The following is a 25,051-nucleotide window of genomic DNA, read 5'->3' on the forward strand; positions in this document are numbered from 1 at the left end:
ATCCATGGTTGAGATTCTTAAGATCTGGCTGGGACATTTAGCTTCTCACTTTAATTGTGTGGTTTGTGTTTTGGAGCATATTACAGTTTATTACTGCAACAATGTACAACCCTTGGACCACCTCACATTATACATAGCCTCTGATTTCTTTTTTATTGCCTTCTACTTTTTGCTCCTAACAGGTGGCCCATCAGCGATTTTCCTACTGGATTTTGTAACAATTTTTTTCTCCCAAGTCCTACCAATGCTTTAATTGTGTCATGTTTGGATAAACTTAAACGTTTTGCACTCCAAGAATGTAATAATATATAATTCCTCAGCAGTTGCGTTGTTAATATATATATTTTTTTACTCTAACAAAAACATTCATTTTGCTTTCATCAATAATATGCTAATCCCAGAACAAAACAGCATCAAAACAAAGGAGTAATTAACATTAATAGGAATGAAAGAATGGGAATAAAAGGGTAATTGTATTAAGGTGCATAGGAATGATTGAAAACCTGACATATATTAAAGGTGAAGCGTTTTGTTTTCAAATATGAATTATGGAAAAGGGATCAGCATGTGCAGTAAATGTCCCCGTAAAGTTAAAGTATGAGAAATGAGCTCCAATCAGTGACCAGCAGGTACTGCTCTTCCTGTTTGTACTATTCATTAAATGCATCAAAACTCAGGAAAAAAGCACACTGTTTTTGGTCTGTAAACGTGTAAATCATTGGTATGTATATATTGATGGGCATTCTTTAGAATTTAAGAAAGAGGACATTTAGAAAGTGTATCTACATTTTGCATATCTCAATCTAGGATAGAGACATATATGAGAACCATATGCATTAAAGGTTTTGCTGAACATAAAAGATTTATTTATATTGTTTTAAAATCTGCAGAATCTTCCCGCATGCCAGTTAAAAATAACCTAACACATGTGACCTGTAACTGCATTTTACTGAGTCCATGCGGAACATAAAATGATCAAGATAGTTTGTGTTTTTGCAGCACTCCTTTTGCTGTGTGCCTAACAGTTTGAGCTGCTGATCGCATGAAGTCAGAGGTAGGTGGACGCCTGTGTGAGGTGTCCGCCCCTCTCTGAGAAGTAAAGAGTTAACGGAGCGGTGGGTTTGCCCATTCTCCCGCTGTGAGTGACGCGATCATCTCTCTTATCCCTCAACTTTGTCTGTGGCCAGACCAGGCAGCCGAGGTGGACGCTGGCTATCACCGCTGACATTCTGATCGCGTTCGCTCCGAATGATCACAACAACAACAACAACAACAAACAACCAAACACCTATGATCCGCTTCCAGGTTTATTTATTCCCCTCGTTTTACATTCCCTTCCTTCTGGCTGCGATGATTTTTAGTTTCCCTTCCTGTCGGACTCTCCGATGTTGTGCAGTCTACAACACGAAGGCGTAAATCTTTTTCTGATTAGAGGTGGATCTTCCCGGATACGGCGAGGAGGTAGCTGTATGAAAGAATAAGCAAAAGAGCAGGAAAAGAAGACTTCTGGAGGAAATCGCCACCCAAAAAATGCCACGGAGGAAACAAGAAGCGCCGAAGCGCGCAGCAGGTATGTGGATCCAACTATATAAAAGCGCCTAACACCAGGTTTACGATGTTTGTTCCAGTCACTGCATTTCCGTTTCCACTTTATGGCTTTTGCTCTGTCTGACGATGCGCCCTGGCACTTTTGGCCACTGTTGTGAAAGCTCATAAAGGCTGTCACCTACCTTTTTCTCAAAGCGGATAAACAGTTTTAAGCATAGCGTTATGCGTTTCTGTGCTGCAACTCGGATACATATGCTGCCGGAAAGTTTCGCCTCCTATTTACAACTCAAACTATTCATTTATATTCAGTAAGAGCGTTATGTTTGATGGTGATCGTCTGAGGCGTGTCATAAAGCGGAGCATGGAGCTTCGTGCGCATTTTGGTGGAAGTGCATAACTTCTTTCATGCGGTGAGGAAAATGTACCTCAAAGGTTTTTTGTTTTTTTTTTTCCTCCCTCATTTTGGGAAAAGATAAACAATCTGCGTGCGGACAATGGGAGTTTCGTGGGCTGGAAGGAGCCACAATCGACAGTTGCCATGTCTGATTTGACGGTTGATTGATTGGCTGTCATGCGGCTTTGATCTGATCCTTCCCGATTTGCATCAGAAAATCACTTCCAACCATGTGCTGCGGGCCCCTGACGTCACGTTTAGACCACTTTGAAAGGGCCTGTGTACTTTTTACTTACTCACTGTGACACGCACGCTCACTAGTTTGTATTTTTGTCCTTATTGGAACTTTCTATTGAATTCCTGTCATTTTAGTAACCTCATTTGTACCTAATCTTAGCACCATCCCTAAACACAATCCACACTTTGACTCTAAAAAGGATGAGCCGCTGAATATTTACGGCTTCGTGGTAACTTATCTCGAGAAGGTATTATAGCAGCGAAGGTTCTAACAATGTAACAAATACAAGCATGCTCAGTTTGTATCAATGATGATGAAGTGACTCATGAAAAGTGGAAGAATGGGAGGGGGCAAAGTGGTTTCACAATAAGAAATCATACACACGCTTCAAAAAAAAAAAAAAAAAAAGAGCACATCACACTCACTTGTTCACTTTGAACACTCACAGTAACAGGCATACAGTGGGTAGAGGAGGCGGGAGGAGTGGGTTAGGGGTTGTAAAAGGAGCCGTGTGCTATGTAATGGAGGGGAGGAATGGGTTTGCTCTGTCAGACTGGGCCGTCACAACGGCTTTGTTTCATGTTTGATTTAATTGTCTCTCCCCTGACAGGCCCATTCATCAATGGCTTTAATGGTCAATCAGAGACAGGCTGAGTGAGTGCTCCCATTCTGTTTAGCCATAAGCTGGCCTGGGCTTTTATTTCATCAAAATGCCCCAGCCCTAATGTACATGCTCACTGGCTCAGAGTGGCCGCGGGGAGCACATAAAGAATGACTGAAAGCTTTCTGATTTCAGATCAGTGAGAAGGATGTTTTTTTTTCTTTCTTCTTCTTCTTCATGTCCTCCTCTGCTCTCCACTCTCTCCTCCCCTCCGCACTGCTGTTTCTCTGTTGACGAAAGAGAATAAAAGGCTGTAATATAGATCGTTTTGTGTTTTTAGAAAACAACTTTTTCTCCCTGCAACCACGCTTCTTTGTTCATTCATTCATCTATTCATTTCTTCATTTTTTCATGCTCCCCTTCCACCCCTGTCAGTCAGTCCGTGCAGCTGCAAGTTATAAAGTTGTCAACTGTTCAGTGGCACACAAAGGGTGATGATGAATTGATTGCAGCACAGAGCATGGTGATAGAGAGAGCAAAGAAAAGGATGACAGATGATGGGCCTTGATTAGGGACTTAGGGGGAGAGTCAGCCCACTGCAACCTTGAGACTTGCATGAAAAATCTACACACGCCCCAACAACACATACACACACATTCAGCTTTGCTCGCTCATTGTCTCTCAAACACACGCATACACACACCCACACGCACGCACGCCAACACACAGCGTCTCCCTCTTTCTCTTTCCTGTCTGAGAGGGCTTCTCCCTCCACAGTAGAAAACTTGTTTTGCCTGCTTCATTAGCGTTGGTCCAATTAGCCGTGAGGCTGATGGAGTCCTGACAGGCCCTGTGATTGGAGATGACAAGCTCGGGGTGCCCGGCCCAATGAGGTTTGCCACCACTTTGATGTAATCAACTTGATATTACACAGAGCTGCTCGCCTTTGGTTGTGCTGTAACTCAATTTTCTGCTGCAGGTGACAAATGGGCCTGCGTACCTGGGTCAGGTCTGAGTGCTCTTAACAACCGAGGGCGGCTGGCCACGTAAACAGCCGAGAAAACATGGGAGAGTGAGAGTTTTCCCGACTGTAGAGACGCAGAACGCCTTCCTTTGTGGCGGGCGATTAGCTTTACCTCGAGTTCAGGGCCTGAAGCCATTGAATCAGCTAAAGCATACTCTGTTGACTTAACAGGAAGCCAGCAGCAGCTTTACGACAAGTAGGAAAAGACTTGGATATTCAACTAAAGCGTCCGAGAGGTAGGGAAGAATGGGATGTGAACTAAAACGTTTTAGTTAAAATTTTTATTTTTAACACATTTAATGTCCTTGCAACAAATGAGGACTTAATTTATTTTAGCATGTGTTTCATATTGTTTTACATCACTGAAAGGAGCCACTGTTTAAAGTTAAACCTTAACCAATCGATGGGGTATGTTGTGACAGATGGAAGAGTGCAATGCTTGCTAAAATACAATATCTAAATGTAAATCATTCAATCCAATTGGAACTCATCTGCAGTTTTCTTATATAGATTTATATATAGGAATCTGCCAATATAGGTTAATGCAATTTGTCGTATGAACACATACTGAAAACAACAAAGTCCTTATTTGACACAAGCATGTATATAGTGTATATAATGTATATAGTTAAAAATTATAAAGCTTCTCTTCCTCTTGGACGATTTAGTTTAATAAAACCTATATATATATATATATATATATATATATATATATATATATGAACATAAGATACATAAGAAAATACTGTCTGAATTTATAGCATTCATTCATAGCACAAGTGTGGCACGTTAACATTTGTTGCTTAATTAGTCCGGTCAGTTGTATGGTGTCTGTTGTGGTTTTTACACAGTGCCTTATGAGTGATGTTTTTTTTTTAAAATTTGTTTTGTTTTGTTGTTTTTTTCCTGTGAATATTTTTGGGCAACAAATCAATCATTTTTGAAGGTGAGGGAAAAGTGTCGGACTGTTTTTCCAGCCAGCTGACTGCCAGTGCCCAGTAACAGGTGAAGAGGCACAACAATGCTTTACTTTATGCTTCAGATAGTCAGAGAAAACTGCAGCCAATTTCTCTGACATGACATTAAAATGACGTTACACAATAGCTGCAGTACGATAGTGGATAGTGGATAGGTTATGATGTCATAACTTTTTAAAATCTTGCAAACTTTTAATCCGTTCATACTTACAACTATAAAAATGGTTTATTTATGCAAATGTTTAGTGTGAGGCTTGGTTGTGATAAAAACCTACCATGCAGAAAAAATATATATGTTATGCTGAAACACTTTTCTGCAACTCACTTTGAATTTAAGTGGAAGCTGCCAGACAATTTGCTAATGTTCTTTACACACTGTCTTAATTAGGTTTGTTTACAAATAGCGCTGTATTATGACCCCCTTATTTTTTTTATCAGAAGCTTCAAATACTTTGTTTCTGTGATTTAGAAAATTGTTAACATCCCACAACAGTTTCCTTTATCTTCATGGTCAGGGATGCAGCGGGCAGATTGCCACCCGTCCTTTATAGCTGTAGATGTGAGTGTGCATCTAAATTGGCACTTATACTCAATTTGTGGGGTCTGTGGACGTGTGCGTGGGCGTGTGTGTGATTTGATTTTATCCATGAAAGGCGTCATGACTGTAGTGTATCTGGTGGAGTCTGGCCTTAATCCTGTGAAACTTGTGGGCTTTAAGTTTTCTGTCACTCCATCTGTTTGTCTTAGCGCATCACTAGTGCAACATAAGAACAGCACATGCCCGGTTAGATTGTGACAGCCTGATATGCAGTGTTAACACCAGGCATGGGCACTTATGAGATCCTTACAATTTTATAATCCTAGGTAAGAATACTACAATTTTATGGAAGGGATGTGATATGAAGTATTAAAATTTTATCATGAGACATTGTTGTGTTTTATGCAACAACTATTAAAGTAATATCACTTTACATGATCAGAGCCTCACAAATGCAGGTACTGCTCTAAAACCAAGACCTACCTACTATAAAATGTGTCACTTTAGTACATCTGTTACTACAAGTAGTATAACAGCGTCACTTAGCTACCCACAATAATTGTGTTCAATTATCCATCCATCCATTTTCTATACCAGCTCGTCCAGGTTGTGTCACAGAGGATGGTGTCTATCTGTAGTTGTCATTGGGCAAGAGGTATACCTTGGGCAAGTCGCCAGTCTGTCACAGGGCAACACAGAACCCAACGACCATGCACAAATACAGTCACACCTAAGGTCAATTTATGGTAGATTGACTGTAAATTAACCTAACAGACACGTTTGGACTGAGAGGAAGACAGAATACAGTGAACCCACACATATGCGTGGAGAACTCATGTTGTTCCAGTGAACCGTCAACCAGTTGCATGCAGAAAGGCCCTAGGCAAAATCCAGCATCTTCTTGCTGCAAACCAAGTATGCAACCGATGGAGCCAGCATTCAGTCATGTTTTCAAGTCTATTAACATTTACGGTAACTCATGTAGCCAACAGTTTATTTTTTCTCAAGGAGCAAAAGTAGGAGTCGCAAACACTATTAATTTATTTTTAGTAAATGTATTAATGTCATTCATTTTCACGATAACTCTAAATGATACACTAACCTACATTTACCTTTACATGTAAAGTAGAGCAATGGATGGCTCAGTTGGTTGAGTGCACACACCACGTGTCCTGCTTCTGGGTCGTTTGCTGCATTTAGTGTACAATAAAGGCAACTAGAACCTAGAAAATATAAAAAAAAAAAAACCTAAAACATAAAATTGTATTTTGTGGTTTATAAGTGTTTTGTTATTGTTCCATTCATTCAGAAGCAGTTATATTCCTACAGTGGTTACAATAATGTAGCATTAATTATTTAAAATTATACAATAATGTAATTTGGAAAAAATATTTTAATTCATAGACTTCAACAAAGACATAAAATAATCACCACTAAAGTTACTATAGTTCAAGTGTTTGTATGGTTTTTTTTTTTCAGAAAATTTTGCTTTTCAGGTTCTTCATAGAATAAACCCAAGCTGATATCATCCTGTTAATTGGACGAGCATGTACCTTAACAGACATACCACTCATATCTTTCAAGTTGAAAGTTAAAACAGTGCTGACTACTTAAAGAGTGATATCTGGCATTCCTATAGTTAGTTTCACATCATGACTTTGTGTTTTTTTTTTTATTTCAAAACTGGAACATGCTTATGCACAGCTAAATTCGCCTTCTATCAGAGCAAGAACCTTCTATCAGCCAGCTGAGTAATAGGTGGGGGGTGAGGCAACCCTGCGTTACTCTATTTCTGCTTTTTTTTCTGGAAACAGAAACTTTCCAAAACTTCCTTATGTTAGATAACCGGCTCTTACATATCTGGCACTCGTCACGATGCAAACCTTTACAACCCGTGTTATAGATGCCTGCGCACATGTTGTGTTTGGGTCATAACGCAGGTGAAAATAGTTATTCTTCTTTCATATGTTCCTGCCTTTCTGTTTATGTTTGAAAAGCATGTCCTTTCGGAAGCAGCAGGGGAGCTGCAGTTTGGACATAATTGCTGGTTGACATGTCCACCAGTATCGTCTAAGAACTCCAACAACAATTTGCCTCTGCTTGTTTGCAGGTGTTAGAGCGAGGCAAATGGTTTGGCCTTGCAGGCCTTGTTGCTAATGAAAGGTTCTGCAGCCGGATTCCGCTGAAGTTAAGTCACGTCTGTGATCTATGTGTCTGATAAGTGCATACCTAATGAGGCTGTGAGCACCAGTGAAAGGAGGAGGATGGCTGACGAAGTGTTTCCCACAGGTATTGACAGACGCCTTTTTTTGTTTTTAACTGCGGGCCTCTACTCCATAAATCCTGCCTGTGTAATGATAACAGTGCCACCCTGCCAGCAAGTGACTGAAAGAGAGACTTTAGCAGAAAAAAAGAAGAAGGGCACGAGGGGGGGGAAGAGGAGGAGGAGGCAGTGGCGGTGGGGTTGATGGTGGGGGAGTGGGGGTGGTAAAATGGGCCTTCTCTCCTTTTTAACACACACTTGGCAGATGTCAAGCCGTAGGGTTGGGCTCTCAGAGAGGAGTGTAAGTGGTGTAGTAGTGTCACAAATAGAAAACTGTTAGCCAGTCGCTCTTCCCTTTCAGCTTTCAGTGTGCTTTCAGCTGAGGTTTTCAGCAGAGACTGCTGTCTTGGCACCGACTCGGAGGCTTTGTAAAAATAGTCCCACCGCTCTTGTGATGGATGCAGCTGCACTGTGGCGACAATTGGGACAGGCTGGATCCCCACAGCCCCACCCACCCACCTTATTCCTCTAAGAAGTGAGAGAGCGTCAGAGCCTGGTGGGATGTGTGCTCTTTTTTTCGGGGAACCTGAGCTGCTCCGTTCTTTAGGGGTCCTGAAACCCAATCCACGAGGAGAATAGGCCGGCCATGCCAGAGAGCCGATTTCCTTTTCAACAGAGTCATTTATCACTGACCCACCCTTTGCTTCTGACACGGTGACGTGTGTCATTTATCAAACAGGCTTTACCAGATACACACAGAATGGATGTGGATAGGGGGCAAAGAGGAAGAGAAAGAAAGAGGAAAGAGAGGAAAAACAAGACAGGGATTGGACTGAAAGAAACCAAAGAAAAAAAAAACAGCCCTAAAAGTTAAGGAACGGAGAGTGAGGTGTAGAGTTGGGAAAGTGAGAGATAAACTTTTGTTTGTATGCGCGTGAGTGATTTTCCAGGAAAGAGTGAGTTCTCCTGGAACCCTTGAGGAGGAGTGTTTGGGAGGGGGAGATTTTTTTCAGATGACAGGAAGGATTGAGTTACACTGAGCTGCGTCTTGATGAGTGACAGAATGTTCTTCCATGACACGTCGCAAGATGTCTCAATAAAGGGGAGAAATATGTTTTGTCGGTGTACGAGTCCGACAAATGTGAAAGTGTTGTTTACTCATAATATATGTACCAAAGACACACACATAGAGAAGTACCGCAGATATGCGTGGGCGTGTGCGCGTGTGTGTGGGCGGGTGTGCACATGAGGCCATATGGCGTCAATGTTTAATGTGTGTGCACTGCTCCCTGATGAACAGGGCTGACAGGTATCACTCATGCAGCAGCCTGGCCTTTAAATGAACCCGGGCTGCTCTGCTCTCCCGTGGCCCTAACAGGCTCTCTCCAAGATGGATGCTTCTTTAAAAATCAGATTAATGATGGATACCAGGCTTATAGCGCCATTTATCATGAAGAATATTATTTAGGCCGGCCGTGTATGGCTGTAACTGGAGAGCCAGGACGAGAAGAAGCAGGGTGGAAAGCCTGAGACAGACACTCACTGTGTGATGGATGGCTGAGCGCTCTCTGAGTGTTACTAGACACCACTGCCGCAGCAGTAAGCCATAATCAGATAGCCCAGGGATGTTTATCCCGCAACTACACTACCCAGATTGCTTTGCCTGAGGGGTTGCTTTATGAAAGATAGACGGTCATTATCATCATCTTTTAAAAGTTGGTCAAATCTGGCATTGGCTGGTATTGGATTCTCGTGTTTTGATGAACAACAATCATTTCTACTGTTGTTAAACAATTGATTATTTCAGTCACACCGAGGACTAGACCTTCTTTCAATTTTGAGGCTACAAAAAAGACCTCATTTAGACAAGAGTTAACATTAAGATTGACTGGTGTAGACCTTTTTATTTGGTCTAGAAGAAACCCAGTAAGCAGAACCCAGAACTGAATCAAGATTTTTGAATTATGATGAAGGAATATGAAAAAAAATAAATAAATAAAAAAAAAAAAATACCAGACTGCTCAAAACGAAAAGAAAATTCAAGTTCAATCTATAATTTGTGCCCCATAAAGTATACTGGTCTAGGGCTATGAGTACAGATGTTAGTAACTCAGAGGCCTAGAGTTTGAGCCCAACTCAATTCTTTTATAATGCTCATCATTCTTGGTTAAAACAGGTGTATGTTTACACTTTTAATAAACATGTTCAAAATCACTTTTAGACCTTTTATCGTTCCTTAACCCAGATATCTGTAGTCGATTGATAAACTTTGGTTTTAGACTGAAATTAGTCTAAAACTTAAAAGAACTTAAAGTTACTAAGCTGATTCAAAATAAATTATATTGGACTATTAAAACAGTGCACATCAATAGGTCAAGGGTGGTGGTACATTTCTCAGCAATACTCTATACTCTGTATAACGACAAAAAAATCTATCTTCACTTTAGCATCTCAATAAAATGAATGTTTATGAAACTTTTTTTTAAATCTTGGGATACCTTGATAATTGGCACATGATCCATCGTTGTGTCTAATGGAAAGGTAAAGGGTATTTTTGCAGGTGTACATGTTTATAAAGACCCAGTGGAGGTGACATACATAATTATCTGTACGTTTCCATGCAGTTTTTCCAGAAAAATCCCAAGAACCATCTGATTCAGAAAGATATTTGATTGAAAATACAGTTAAAAGGTCAAGGCAAGGTTAGCTCTGCTGTTCTGAAAGAAAAGTGAAGGAAAAGAATGTTTTGCTTTTTGTCCTCTCCTTGTTCCCTTCTCTCTGCCTTCTACGTTGTCCTCCTCCCACACACTACAGTGATTTATGGTGACCATCCATCTTCAGCTTGCGTCCATCACCTCCTCGTTGCTAGGCGATCATGGCAGCAGCTGTGTGTTGTAGGAGGGATTTAGTTGTCCTGCTCCTCAACCCAAGTTTATTCTCTCCTCTCCCGACCTTTTGTTGGCCCAACATTCAGCTTTGAACGTAGCGCTCATTTAACTTCCAGTGTTTTTAGCAGAAGAAGCCGGTCAGCTGTAAAGCTTAACTCCCCTCAAAACCTTTTTGGATTTGGACACTTGCAGAAACTCTTAAACTATAGACTATAGACCATGATTTCATATCCAGTTCTAAAGCCTGGATTTTTTTTTTTTTTTTTTTCTTAATTTTGATGTGTTTAGAAATCTGTTGTTTTTGGAATTTGTTTAGTTTTTCTTGAACATTTAACTGAGATTATTTTATTGTACAAGTAACTAAAGTTTGACAATATCTTAGACGCTTTACACAATGAACTACAACTGACTTATAGTTGTAGTTCTTTAAATTGGATGTCTGGCAGGATGGAAAAAGAATATTTTTTTTCTTGTTAGTTTAAACTGTAGCCATAGATATTTTCTTTGTGCGTTTCTTCTGACTCCATATCAGAACAACGGTAATGTGAGTCCAATTCCTGTGTGTCCTGTTGTAACAGTTTTGCTTCAGACAGTTTTACAACTTCCTGCTCTCAGCTTAGAGCACAGGCAGGAGGAGTTCAGGCCGGTTTTAAACAAACCTAGTTTAAACGATAAAACACTGTTGGTGGCAAAACAAGCTAATCATCACAACTGCTGATAGAGCAAACCCATAGGCTTTACTTTTCCCACAGCCTTTTAATTGCATGCAGTCTTGCAGTGTAATTTGAGCTACAAGAAAACATTCAAGTATGCCAGCTTTCATTTTCAAGGTGTTTACATTAATGCTTTAAAGTTTGTTAGGGTTTTGATATTAATGTCCGCTTCCAGCTTCAGGTTGAACTCTGAATCATTTCCCCGAGGCAGAAATCTGGTACTCGCAATAAATAAAAATCCCAAAAATTCATTCAGATCCTGTTTTACTTATCCAAGCTTACCTGGTATACTCTTACTTAGGAGTCTCCTCCTTAATTTTCTGCTAATTTTACACATCGCAGCTAGAAATGTTGGTGTACTTGGGCTGCTTATTTTCTTGGGCAATTATTGAAACATTTATCGTCCCTGAGGCGCGCATTTAAACAATGTATGTAATCCAACAATTTATTTATATAAGAGTGGATTTTTTTCACATTTAAGAGAGATTTTTTTAAAACATAATTTGTGATTTTTGAAGCCTATTGTTTTTGTGAAAACACAAAAAGAACATGTTCAGTGTCTTTTTGGCATTTGGACCACCTCACCTTAGAGTGGGTCAGGTGTGAATAGTGGAATATATAAACTGATCAAACTTGGAATGAACTGTTATCCAGTGATTGCAGATGTTTTAAAATAGTTAGTAAAATTTCTACCCTGTATTTGAAAAGATATGGCTAAGGTCTATCTAATTCTCTTTCTTTATATATTTTTATGAAGTAGTATTAAGTCTCTCTGTTTTTATCAGATCAGATTTTATCAGTTCTTATTATTTTCAATAAGCTACATTATAAAATTAAATAAAAATGCATACTGGTTTGAAACCTCACAGAGCTTTGACCTAGAAATGCTTGAGAAAAGTGCACAAAGAGAGGTGGAAAGACGGAACACATTTTTGTCAAAGATAGAGTATCACAGCAATATGTGACTGAAACGTTGCCTTCTCTTTTAGTCGCTATATTAATGGCCTTGTTTGTGCACCTGTGGACGAAGGTTGTGCAGATTTTGTGTTTGTTTCCATTATATTTTATCACTTATTGTGGCTGCTTCAAACTGAGGCCTGATGCGTTCTGTGACCTCCTTCTCCTCTGTGTTGGAGTAAGTACCAGGAGGCCTCTATGTGTTCGTGACTTGTCTCCTGTCAGATAAACTGGATAAATTTTCAGGTCGTGGGGGTCTGTGTGTGCAGCTGGCAGCTTTGAGGTCCAGCCATAACACAACAACCAGCTGAGGGTTGAATCCATTCGCTTGTTCACTCTCTCTCTCTTCTCACTATGCGCACTGACAAGGTTCAGCCCTAAGCTTCGCCTGGGGCCAGAATGATCTCTCTGTTTTTCCCATCTCCCATATCACACATCCTGCACTACAATTGGCGGACACAATGTATTCACAGTGCCATCAGGGGGTAGGGAATGCACACAAATAAAACCTGACAAAGACGTCCATGATTGCCTGGAACAACACTGCATGTATAAGCTGAATATTGTCGCTGAGTTATGAGCTGAGAACCTATAAAAGGAGAGGGGCACCATTCTCCTGGTCATCTCTAAAAAAGTGACTTATGTCAGAACATATTAATTTTTAAAGTGGCCACATATCACCTGTTACAGTTTTTCTCATGGTACTTAAAGCCAGCTTGAAGGGATCAAAGGGAAAAGAAGGAGAGACCTAAGTTTGATTGAGTGTGGTACCTTGACACATGTGTACAAGGGAAAGGCATTTTAGGTATGTTACTGATCTGCTCCTGTTTTGACAGAATGGGGTTGTTTTAGACTAAATTTTTCTAATCTATTTAAAGAGTTTTAGACAGCCAAGAAACTTGAGAGAAACTACAAAGCAGATTTCTTTTTTTTCTTTTTGTTTTTCATTTGATTTAGACTGAGGTGGCTTCCTGTCCTGTAATGTTCCTGAGCTATTTCCTGTCAGTAAGGGCCCCCCACAGAGGACTGGTGTTGGTTCAAGGCATTCAACGTCCAGCTGAAATATTGTACGCATGTCAAGACAGATATGTCATGCTGTGATAGTTTTAGTTATGGTACTTCTTTCAGAGTTAGTCTTTTGAGAATACTGATCAACAAAAAATATCCCAAAAGAAGCTGATTTCTTCTTTTCTTTTGATGCCAAGCAATAATAAACCATAACCCCTTTAAAATAACTTCACATTATCCAGAAGACGTGTTATGTTTTCTTGCTAGTTTTTTTTTTTTTATTGTTGCTGCTGTTCTCCTATTGTAAGCTCAAAGAGAACACCTAGTGGGACTACTTCCAATTTTCTGTGAAGACCCCAAAAACATACACTTATACAACCGACTCACATTACCTCTATATTTTGCTCTATGTTTATAAAAATAGTATTTTTGTACTTTCTAAGACTAATTTCTGATCGCCAATGTTTCTAAAGTTTAACCCAGGAATACTAATTTCAGCCAATTCCAATTCCTATTAGAAACTAAGGTTTCTGCAAAATATTTTTATTCTACATTTTTTATTGGTCATTACTTAGAGAAGCAGAGTAATGCTTCTCTAAGGAATGAGAAGCATTACTTAGTTTCTCATTAGCTTTTAGCTTTTCTAAAAGCTAATAGCTCAGCTTTTTTTAAAAGCATTTTATGTCTTTTTTTAAGACATAAAAAAAGTCTTTAAAAAAGTTTTTAATACTTTTTTATGTCTTAAAAAAGTTCACACATTTTTTTCAGACATAACTCAAGGGATGATGGAATTGACATTTTTGACATCTTTAGGTATAGCAATAGTGCAGCTAGCATGACTAAAACAGTAGTCTGCATGTGTATATCTTCATAAATGTGTTCGCAGCAGGTTTCATAAGCACTGAAAATAAAACAGAACAGCTGTTTTGTATTGCATTCAGCCTTCTTGTTATCCTGTTATCTGCTAAAAATCTTGTTCCCTCTTGCTCTCTCACTGCCTGAATTAAATTAATCAGAATGTAGTTTCCTTTTCAATTGCTTCTTGCACTTTAATGCTTTCTTTGACTTAAGTTTTAATCTTCTTCTTGATAACAACAGATTGCAATGCGTGAGCCATTTTTTTCACAATAATAGCACACACACACATTGAAAAGTGTTGTTATTGTGAGATGGTACATCTTTCATGTGGTGCGTTCACTGATTGAGAAAGTATCACTTTTTTGAGTTGTCATCGTCAGGTCAGGTTAAATTTTAAACCAACAGGTTCTGCACTTAGCTGATTTCTCTATGTACCTCATGAGTATTTTAATTGAAAATATTATTTCATGGTTTTTAAAAAAAACATCTGTATATTCATAACAAGTCCTGCTTTTATATGTAGTAAAGCTATTTTAAGCACTTTTTTTTATAAATGTGTTGCTCAAACCAGCCAAACCTTTCGTAGGGAGAAAAAGCAGTAAAAATGAAAGATTGTATCTTTCACACAAAGGACAACCCTTTCTGTTGTTTATGTTGCCTCTGGCAAGGTTGTGTTTTTGACCAAGCAATCATTTAGCTAGGAGGGTCAGATGCAGGTACAGTTTCTAATGACACATCCTGTTTACCCTGCTTCTGTTGGGTGTGATCTGCCTCCCCAGACTGTTTCCCCAGCTGTGGAACATTCCTCTTGGTCATCAAGACGATTTTCAAAAAATAAAGGAAAAAGAGTATTTAGTGATGGTGTGGTATATATTATTAGTTTGTTTTGGAAAGTTAAAAGTTTGAAAATGTGTGTTTTGGATGGGGGCTTTTTTCTTCTACGATGATGAGATACATCACAAGTGTGCAGATTTCTTTTCCAAGATGTCATGTGGGATTTTCTTTAATCACACAAGGACTGGGTTAAGATACAGCAACGGCGGAGTTTAAGACTCCCAGCAACCCTAGAAGAGAAATCCCAATATGACAGAGAGAAGGAGACAGACACTGAAAACCTCCATGTCAGGGACAGCACAGCACCTTCCTGCCTAATCACCCCCACCCCCTGCCCTCTCTGTTGTTCCTAGTCGTCAGAGCAGCACTGCAGTATTTCTATCAGATGATCTCTCCCTCCTCGTCTGCGGCCCTTATGTTTATGAAAATGATACTCCACAGGAATGCTTCCTGCATGCCAAGATGTCACTGTCTTTCCTCATCACTTGCATCTACGTGCATGTTCGCGTGAGTTTGTGTGTGAATGTGTATGGAAGTGGGAGTGATATAACTGACTAACTTTGTTTATAATTACTTGGCATGTATTTGAGGTTGAACCGTGTGCCTCTGAACACGAGACTTCCATATTCCGCAGCTTTTGTGTTTCGCGTGAATTTGTTGTTGCCTTTTCTTTCTGTGAGCAGCAACGGAGATGTTGATTGTATGAAAGTGCACCTCCTACCATTCTTACCCAACCCCACCCCAAAGGAATCATTCAGTGAACCTAATGATTCTTGCCACCACTACCCCACCCCAATCCCCCACCACCATGGCATCAGCTCAGTTTATCATTACAAGAACCCGCCACACATTCTTGCTTTCTTTTTCTCTTTCTCACACCCACACATTTAAACAACCACCAGGAAGATTCTGAAAACGGCTTGCCACATATGCTTAGATATCACTTATGGCTGCAACCAAGAGTATTGTTGTATTCAAAATATTCATAATTTATTCTAAGAGAGCCTCTATATTCCCATCACCTTTTATTAGCTTGATAAATCACCTCTGTTGTCAGTCAAGGCAGGGAGAATAATTGGATGTGGTTGTCGCCCTGTGTGATGGATTATCAGTCATTGGGGATTAAATTAACAGATAGTGCTCAGACATAATGGTTTTTGTTTTGCATTTTAAATTGCCTGGGAGCATGGTTTGACTCTAAAGGTTTTTATTGCTGGTCTTTTTGGACTTCTCTCTCTCCCTACCTTCAATGCTGCCTGTTCTTCAATAACCCTATTGTCTTTAAATCTAAAACAATATCCACACAAAAATTGAAGTTAAAGTGGTTTCAGAATGTGCCTACAAGGTTTCACGTGGAATATGATAATGAAATTCAGAAATGCACTCATCACAATTACGCTTATTTTCAGTCTGGGGTTTGAATAATGCTCTGTCTGGTGCTAAAACACAATTCTATTATTTTAAAACAAAAACACATTTTAAACTGTGTTCAGTAATTGGCAATGTTACCTTTAGCAAAGCAGCAGTTTCAGAGTGTATTCCCTCAAAACGATAGACTCTTGCTCTAACACTGAGGTTTCAAGAAGACTGTCACATTATTCAAATCCATCGTGTTTCAAAGTATACAAAGATTGAAAGCTTAAAAAGACAATGCAGACCAACTTTGCTGAACTCTGCTCAGATAACCTGTAATCTGGTCTAGTTTTTTCTCTCTCTCTTGTTCCTCACATGACAGTGGGCTACATGCATTTTGTAGAAAAAAATGATTCTTGTTCAAAATAGTTTCTAACATCTTAGTGCTTCCTCTTCTTAAAACTTGTTGGTTTTAACAATCTCACTGAGACTGAAAATAGATCAATTTGTGAGCTCTTCACTGAGTAACAAAATGACCATATGGCTTATGTATGCCATTTACACAGACCTGTAGTTTCTGACTAGCTAGTTACTGGTCATGGTCAAGTATGTCAGAAAAGTATATGATTGTGATATTTTTGCTGAAAACGGCTATGATGCTGATTACAATCTATCTTGCACAAGATCCTTACTCCACTACATGAGCTTTAGTGTCTAAAAATATTCCCAGGTGTGGGAATTAAGAGTTGTTTAAGTCCACCCAACTGACCAGATATGCAGATTGTGAATGCATGACATTTTCTGTTTAATATTTTACCAAATATTCCAAGTCGTCCATTGAGATTGTGCTATTGCACTCACTAATATTGCAGTTGGGACTGAAGGTTCATATAATGCGCTTTTCTTGGGTCAAGAAGAATCCCTAAAGAAAAACAGTTTATTTTCATCTTTTGTTGAAATAAATCAAATGTCTAGCAATACACCAAGCTTTGTTTAATGCCAGCTGACATTTGTGACTAGCTTGTGAGGTCACAATAACCCAACATTCCTCAATTTCGTTTTTATAAATATTAGAAGGAAAAGTAAAGTGAGAGCAAAGAGGGCGGCAGCTGAACTCTATTTGCAGAGAGATATATCCCTTGTATGTTTCTCTGAGCATGAGCCGTTTACCTCTTCACCCCTTCTCCGATCTTCCACCCCTCCCCTCGTTTCCCTTCTCCCCACGTCTGCATTATCATAATTGTGTCCAGAACATGAGGGGCCGGGGAAGTGATCATGTCATTTTATTTACACCCTGCTTGGCCCTTTTTACAAACGACATGCCACTGACTGCCAAGCGGACTGGGGCCCGACGACATCTTTTGATCAGGGCTGTCGGGGCCTATCAGCGGAGAATGGCAGGTAATGGATACCCAGTGACAAACCAAATCTCCGGGAGGACGGAGAGTGGGTCGCACCTGCCAGGTCTCCATTAGGCTGGCCTCATGGTAGGGCTGCCTGCTGACTGTGCCCCCGGGGTCCAAATCAGACCAGCGCCAGCCGCATGGCTGCCTTGAGATTGGCTGTTAGCACTGGAAATGAGAGTTATTTCAGCTATGACATTTTTGTTTAGACTGGAAATGTGTGTGGGGGTGGAGGGGAGGGCATGAAAGATTTAGTCACATAGTGTATTTGTGTTTGTGTGTGTGCGCCTGTTTAAGATCAACTGTGTAGCTGATCAAACCATCTGAGTCCATATCCAGGACTTTTTTTTTTCCCCCTAGCATTTGTCTTAGTTTACAATATTGTCCAAACGGCCTCAGACCTGTCCACAGGCCATCCACTATTTTCAGATTATTTGTTTTTTTTCCCAACTTGAGAGGTTTTGTGAGTGAGGCTGTCAGGAAATGAGGTAGAGGGGGCCAGGGGTGAGTCGTGGCTGAGTTGGCGTTAGACGCGTAGACTTGTCGCCACGGGAAACATAGGAATCTGTGCGTGTTTGTATGAGGTACGCTTATTTGCGGACACATGCACACACTTATCGCTCCTCATGAGAGCACTGGTCGTTGACATGCAAAGTGACAAGCCGCTTATTTTCAGGTCAACAATCCCTTTTCTCAACTCTTGTATAATATCTTCACAGTTTGATAAAACTATGTGAAAATATTACCATTTCTTGTTAACATGGGATCTATCTAAAATCCTAAAGCGTACAAAGATGGTCTAATTGCTGTTGTTTGAAAAAAGTAAATAGACAAGTTTTCATACTGTTGCAAAATATTGTGTTCTTACAGTTATAACGATAGTTCTCTAAAAATTTATTTTTGTGATTTTGAGCTAAATGCTTATGGCAGCTAATTAAAAAACTTTAAACCATATGAACTCTATGGTGGAAACTCTTACTCTTTTTGAAATCAGAACTTTTTCAAACCTTGTACAAGGCCTACTAACTTCTTGCTCAAAATCTAAATATTTTTTTTTTATTATTATTTTTCAAATTTCATCCTGTTATTTTAAGAACCTGTTTGACTTCAGTCCACTTGACACAGTGGGTTGTCTAGTTACCCTATCAAAATTTAATCGACAAAATTTTGACATCCCTCTCACTTCAACTTTTTTTAGAAAAATCCTTTTTGACTGTGTTCATGCGGGCGTCAGTCTGCATTTGTGTGTAATCAGAGAGAAGGCAGATGAAGAGGCGTCAGACATATTAACTGACAGATGGAGGTTGATCCAACTCATTTATTACCCCAGAGGAGAATGCCACAGTGAGATTGGGCTTCATTAATTTCAGATTTAGTTTTCATTTCAAGCTGTTGTGCCCTGAGATAAATAAAATGGTGCATTATGTTTTTGCCAAGATATTTCTTTTTTTGTTTTCCTCCAATAGAAGGAGTGTAAAGAGGGGAGGCATAAGTTCCATGTGGCTGGGGTAGTATATAAATACAGGCTCGCCTAGAGGAAAATAACACCTCAACGGTTGATGAGGTGAAATGGGATGACTGTAATTTCTCAGCTCAGCTTTAAAGGCTCCCACACAGATGGCTCATTTATCCCTGGGAGTCCTCGGGCACACATTGCAGGGAAACTTTTTTCTCCAGTTATTCTAACATAGCATGTACTCTCCTTGCAATTTAACTCATCTTATTCCTTCTCCCTTTGTCTCCATTCTCTTTGCAGCTTACTCTCCCGAGGAGCTGGCAGAGCAGATTGTGGAGGAAGCCGAAGCAGGAGAACAGCCGTCAGTACCACAGGATGATGACCTTCCCATGAAAGAGGAATTTGTGGAGCAAAGTGTAGGGACTGCCAAGGAGCAGGCATGTGACCAGGAATCAGCTGAGGCCACAGAGCTCTCAGGACAAGAGATGGACAGTGAGTCACATGCAAGTGAAGCCAGTGATCGCCTCTCAGACTTTGAGAGTCCATCCAGAAAAGCAGAATCCATCTTGGTCCCAGCATCTTTGAATCCCGATGCCAAAACGCCTCCCATAGGCATGGACACATTAGAACAAATGAAGGCTATCTACTCAAGTTTCCTGACCAGCCCTTTGTGGTCACCACTGAACTTGAATTCCACACAACTTCAGACACAGTCCGTGGCTTCAACAGAGAAGCCAGCCCGCAGCAACAGCACTAGCAGCAGCAGTAGCTGCAGCAGCAGTAGCTTTGACTGGCATCAGTCTGCAGTAGCAAAGACCCTACAACAACACCCTCCACAAAGCCGTCACTCTGCTCCTTCTGAGCCAAGCCTCTTTAGTACAGTCCAACTTCACAGGCAAAATCCAAAGCTGTTTGGCTCTATCTTCACTGGGGCTAGCAAATTTCGCTGTAAGGGCTGTAGTGCAGCTTATGACACTTTGGTGGAGCTGACCGTTCACATGAACGATACAGGCCACTACCGAGACGACAACCAGGACAAAACAGGCAGCGGTTCAAAGCGCTGGTCCAAACCCCGTAAGAGGTCCCTGCTGGAGATGGAAGGAAAAGAGGATGCCCAGAAGGTTTTGAAATGTATGTATTGTGGCCATTCCTTTGAATCACTCCAAGATCTCAGTGTCCATATGATTAAGACCAAACACTACCAGAAAGTGCCTCTGAAGGAGCCAGTGGCCCCAGTGGCAGCCAAAATCATGTCCTCTAAGAAAAGGGGACTTGTGGGTTTGGACCTCACCTCATCACGATCGAGAGAAGGAACCCCCAAAGCCAAAGTAGATCAGAGTGAACCCTCACAGAAACCATCCTCCAGCCCTTATGCTAATTCTAATCATCGATACAGCCACCAGAATGGTGCCAGCTATTCTTGGCAGTTTGAGTCTAATAAACTTCAGATCCTCAAATGCATGGAGTGTGGCAGCTCTTATAATACCCTCCAAGAGCTGAGAACTCACATGATGGTGACTGGACATTACCTGAGGGTGTCCAGCTCAGTCGGTAAGAGAATTAAAGCAGTTCCCGAGGCCACTTCCCCTAGTCCTGGGAGAGTCACCACACCTACTGATCAAAAAGTCCAGTCTGTTCCACTTGCACCCTCCACCTTCTCTCCTCCACCTGTTCCAACCAACACAACTCCAGCCACCTCCCCTCCTTTGAAAGAGATCAAGAAAGAGGAGGTGGAGGAGGAGTGCACCAAACTAGAGACTGATATAAATGAAAAGCAAGTCATGACCACTGTTGGTAAAGAGGAAGACACTGAGGGAGAGGAAAAATATGGCATTTCAAAGTATAATTATCTTACAGAGGATGATCTGAAGGAGAGCCCTAAAGGAGGTATTGATATTCTAAAATCACTGGAAAACACTGTGACTTCAGCGATCAATAAGGCACAGAGCGGGAATCCAAGCTGGGGTGGCTACCCTAGCATACACGCAGCCTACCAGTTCCCCAGTGCCCTTAAGCTTCAGCAGGGCAACATAGAAAAGAATTCACAGATGAAGTTCTTGTTCAATGGCGGGGATGGGGCTTTGTCATCTTATGCTAAAAATCAGCCTCTTATTTCCCCTCCGCTAAGTCATTCTTCCCCCTTTCCCACTAACAACTTTCAAGCAATGGAAGATTTAGTGAAAAAGGTGACAGAAAAAGTAGCAAAGGTGGAGCAAAGGGTGAAGCAGTTGTCTCCAAAGAGGGAGAACCAGCTGTCCCCTTGTAGCAGTGAGGCTGGAGAATCACACAAGAGAGGAGAGGCTGACTCACCTCGAGAATGGAGAGAAGTTACTCCAGCCAATAGTGACAGGGGGAGCCATAGTGACAGGGCATCCCCAGCAACAGAACCCAAGAGGGACTCAGCAGTTAAATCTCCTCTTGCTTCCACACTAAGATGCAGCACCGCCATTATCACCGGTCACACTCCTCCCGAACAGCCCTTTGTCAACCCACTAAGTGCTCTTCAGTCCGTAATGAACATTCATTTGGGGAAAGCAGCCAAACCCTCTTTGCCAAATCAAGATCCCCTTAGCCTGCTTTCCAGGCTCAGCCAGAGCATGACTGAGAAGGCTGCAGTGGCTGCTTCCCCGTTACAGACCAGAAAACCAGAAAGTGTTGTCGATAATAGTTTTTGCCAGCCCAGTGATGACCAGCCTATTGACCTCACTAAAAGCAAAAATGATAAAGGAGGTTCTATAGTATCAGGCCCCTTAACACCCTCTTCTACTGGCTCCTCTGTCTCCCCCATCTCGCTTGTTACCCCTGCGAAGCTATCAGTGGTGTCTCCCTACACGTCCAGCAGCCCTCTGCATGAGAATGCATTGTCAGATATCTCAGATATGCTTAGAAACCTGACTCAATCTCACCCTGTAACAAAGCCTCCTTCACGGTCCCGTGCAACCGAAAAAATCGAGGTCGTAGGCACAACACAAGATGAGGACGATGCATCTCTGCATGGCCATAAGCGTAAGGGTCGTCACTCCAACTGGAACCCGCAGCATCTCCTTCTCCTGCAGGCCCAGTTTGCCTCCAGCCTGAGACAGACTTCAGAAGGGAAGTATATAATCAATGATCTCAACCCACAGGAAAGAATGCACATATCTCGCTTCACAGGTCTTTCAATGACCACCATCAGTCACTGGTTGGCTAATGTCAAGTACCAACTAAGGAGAACTGGCAGAACCAAGTTCCTCAAGAACCTTGACTCTGGTCAGCCTATATTCTTTTGTAGTGACTGTGCCTCTCAGATCCGGACCCCAACAGCGTATGTGGGCCACCTGGAAGCCCATCTGGGCTTCAGAGTGAGGGATCTGGCCAAGCTATCTCCCAAACAGACTGGAAGGGACACAAACAGTCTCACTGAGAAAGTAGCGCCCCTGGATTCCTTCCTTTTGCCACAATCTCCCGATGACTGCAGCAGTAATGGAGCTGTGTTCAGCTGCCAGCTCTGTGTCCGTAAGTTCGCCACTAAGCACGCCATCAAGCTTCACCTCAGCAAGAGCCATGGAAAGTCTCCAGAGGACCATCTGCTATATGTTTGTGAACTAGAGAAACACTAAAATACTTGTAGCACTAGACATACTGGAAAATGTATGTAAAAAGACTGCTAAAAACAAAAAACTTTAAGAGAATCTCCAAGATTTTGGATAACACATGAAGACACCATTAACTAGTGTTTATAAAGGTTAGCACAATGTGTTTACCTTAGTTTGGCCTACAAACATTTCTTTATATGTCAAGACATTTATTTCACATCAAAGTATACTGTAGCTCAAAGATATATGGCTTCCTCTGTCTGCGTTCACCTTCAAAAATGTGTAACAATGCAACAAATCTTTTGACTAGAAAAGAAAAACTGTTGACTTGAAACTTATAAAACATAATGTATTTATTTTGTATTTTGGAAGTAAGAATTTGATCTGGTGGTAGACTGCATGTTTTACTGTTACATTTGTACAGTTCTGTCTTGTCAAAAGTTAAAAGTTCCCTTTCAGATTAAGCATTTTTAACACCTTAAAGCAGCCAAATTCCTGGGAAAGCTCCTTAAAAGGATCTGCCAAACAGCAGAAGTTCATCACTTTTCTATTGTTATCAATTATATTCGCTGATTGTAAAATCTGCCTTATTCATTATTGCTGAGTAGGGAGCACTTAAAATCCAGGTCTGTGTAAAAATGTACATATATTGTGTAAGCTTACAATTTGCTGTTTAAATTATGCATACTTGTTATATTTCCTAATTTAAGAGGACTATGACTATCCACTGGTGCAGAGCCTTTGAAGATTAAAAGGACACTGTTTTGCACAATAGTTTTATAAATGTTATTTGATATAAAAAGACACAATACAGATATGTTGATGCCTTGTGCTTCTATTATTAAACTGAATTAACTGCTGAAAAAAAAAATTGTTTCATGCTTATTAACCAGGTTGAATTGTATACTACTTTTAATTAACAATTCAGGTTTAGAGCAGTGCAATTATTAACAGTTGCAATCTAGTTACAAAAATATCAGGCATTGCAGTGCCTATCAAAAGAATAAAGATTATCCACATTTATTTCATGTTACAGCCATAAACTTCAATTTGTTTTATTGGGATGTGATAGAGAAATTCAGATAGAGCATAATTATGAAAGAGAAATACATAATTCAGCATTTTTACAAATAAAAAATTAAAAATGTGGCTTGCATTTCTATTCACCCACCCATAACTCTGATTCCCTTAAATAAAAACCAGTGCAATAAGTCACCTTCAGTAGTCACATCTCATGTCTAAACAGACTCCACTCAAGAAATGTTTTACAGAAAAATTAATACCACACATCACACTGAACACACCATTAGTGCAGCAAATCATGGTGGTGGCTGCATCATGCTGTTGGGATTCTCTTTTTTTCCCTTCAGAGTTCATTTAAGCTGATCACAGTTGAGGTAGAAAACCTTTTACTTGAAAAACATGCACATTTTACTTCTAGTTCACAATACAGTCCTACTTTGTTTTGACCCGTTCACACCTCAATATAACACATTAACGTTTGTGGTTGTAAGTGGTGGGAATGCATTTGAAGGCCCTGTATTCTAAATGAATCTTAATTTTTTGTTGTTGCCACACAAACCAGTGATGGAATCCAGATGACCTTTTGCATCCCAAGGTTACATCTGCAGATGTGCAGTGAAGAAGTTCAAAACTACACCACAGTGCATAAAGCCACAGTCCTTTCCGTATTCCTGGTGATATCTGTGTTGTCGTTATAGCGGGGCAGACTCTAGAGGTGCAAGTGGTGCCACTGCCTGCAAGGCGTCTGGCAGGTGGTGTGTGCTGCATGTAAACCACCAGATGTTTCTGAAACGAGCCACTGGAGGAGGAGGAGGCAGGCGGGCTCCAACAGCAGGCAGAGTGGGCTGATTACCACGGGGGCTTGGAAGCCATCAGGAGCCCTGGGCACAGACAGCAGATCTGGCACACACCTGGACTCCACGACTGTCCCTTGGAAAAAATAAAGTGGATCCTATATATGCGCGCTGAGACAAGCTGACAGTGGTGCAGGATGCAAAGACAGGTGCTATTCCCTCAATGCAGGCTTTTGGATCTAACGATATTACTGGCAGGTGTTGACGCCATCAGAGTAGTCACAATTCAGGCTCAGTGCCATGTAACGAGGAGTTTTAAAACGGTTTTTTAGAAGGCACAAAGAAGGGACAAACACACACGCACACACATCTGCATCTTAAATCTGTGACCATCCACCTCTGTCTCATTTGAAGACGCCTGGGGACACCATGTTCTTTCTGTTTGATCTCAGTCAGTCAGTCATGACTGACTGACTGAGCGACTTGAGGCCGGGGAAGTTATCTGGTTACTATGGTGACGGCCATTTGCCCAGCCTCTAACCCCGCTCACTCACTCAACGGAGGACAGCTCGAGTGCAGCACACCCATTTACTCTCTTAAATCTCA

The 25,051-nt window shown here is 40.9% G+C and overlaps 1 protein-coding gene across 1 annotated transcript; it reads left to right on the plus strand.

Annotated features, from left to right (window-relative positions):
* The first annotated feature begins 1,153 nt into the window (after nucleotides 1-1,153).
* Nucleotides 1,154-23,500, plus strand: tshz3a (teashirt zinc finger homeobox 3a). Its single transcript, XM_044125210.1, has 2 exons — nucleotides 1,154-1,570; nucleotides 19,354-23,500. Exons 1-2 carry the CDS (start codon nucleotides 1,531-1,533, stop codon nucleotides 22,650-22,652), a joined length of 3,339 nt encoding a protein of 1,112 aa, XP_043981145.1. The 5' UTR covers nucleotides 1,154-1,530; the 3' UTR covers nucleotides 22,653-23,500.
* Nucleotides 23,501-25,051: the final 1,551 nt, after the last annotated feature.

Source organism: Gambusia affinis, linkage group LG08 (genome assembly GCF_019740435.1).
Source record: "Gambusia affinis linkage group LG08, SWU_Gaff_1.0, whole genome shotgun sequence".
NCBI lineage: Eukaryota > Metazoa > Chordata > Actinopteri > Cyprinodontiformes > Poeciliidae > Gambusia > Gambusia affinis.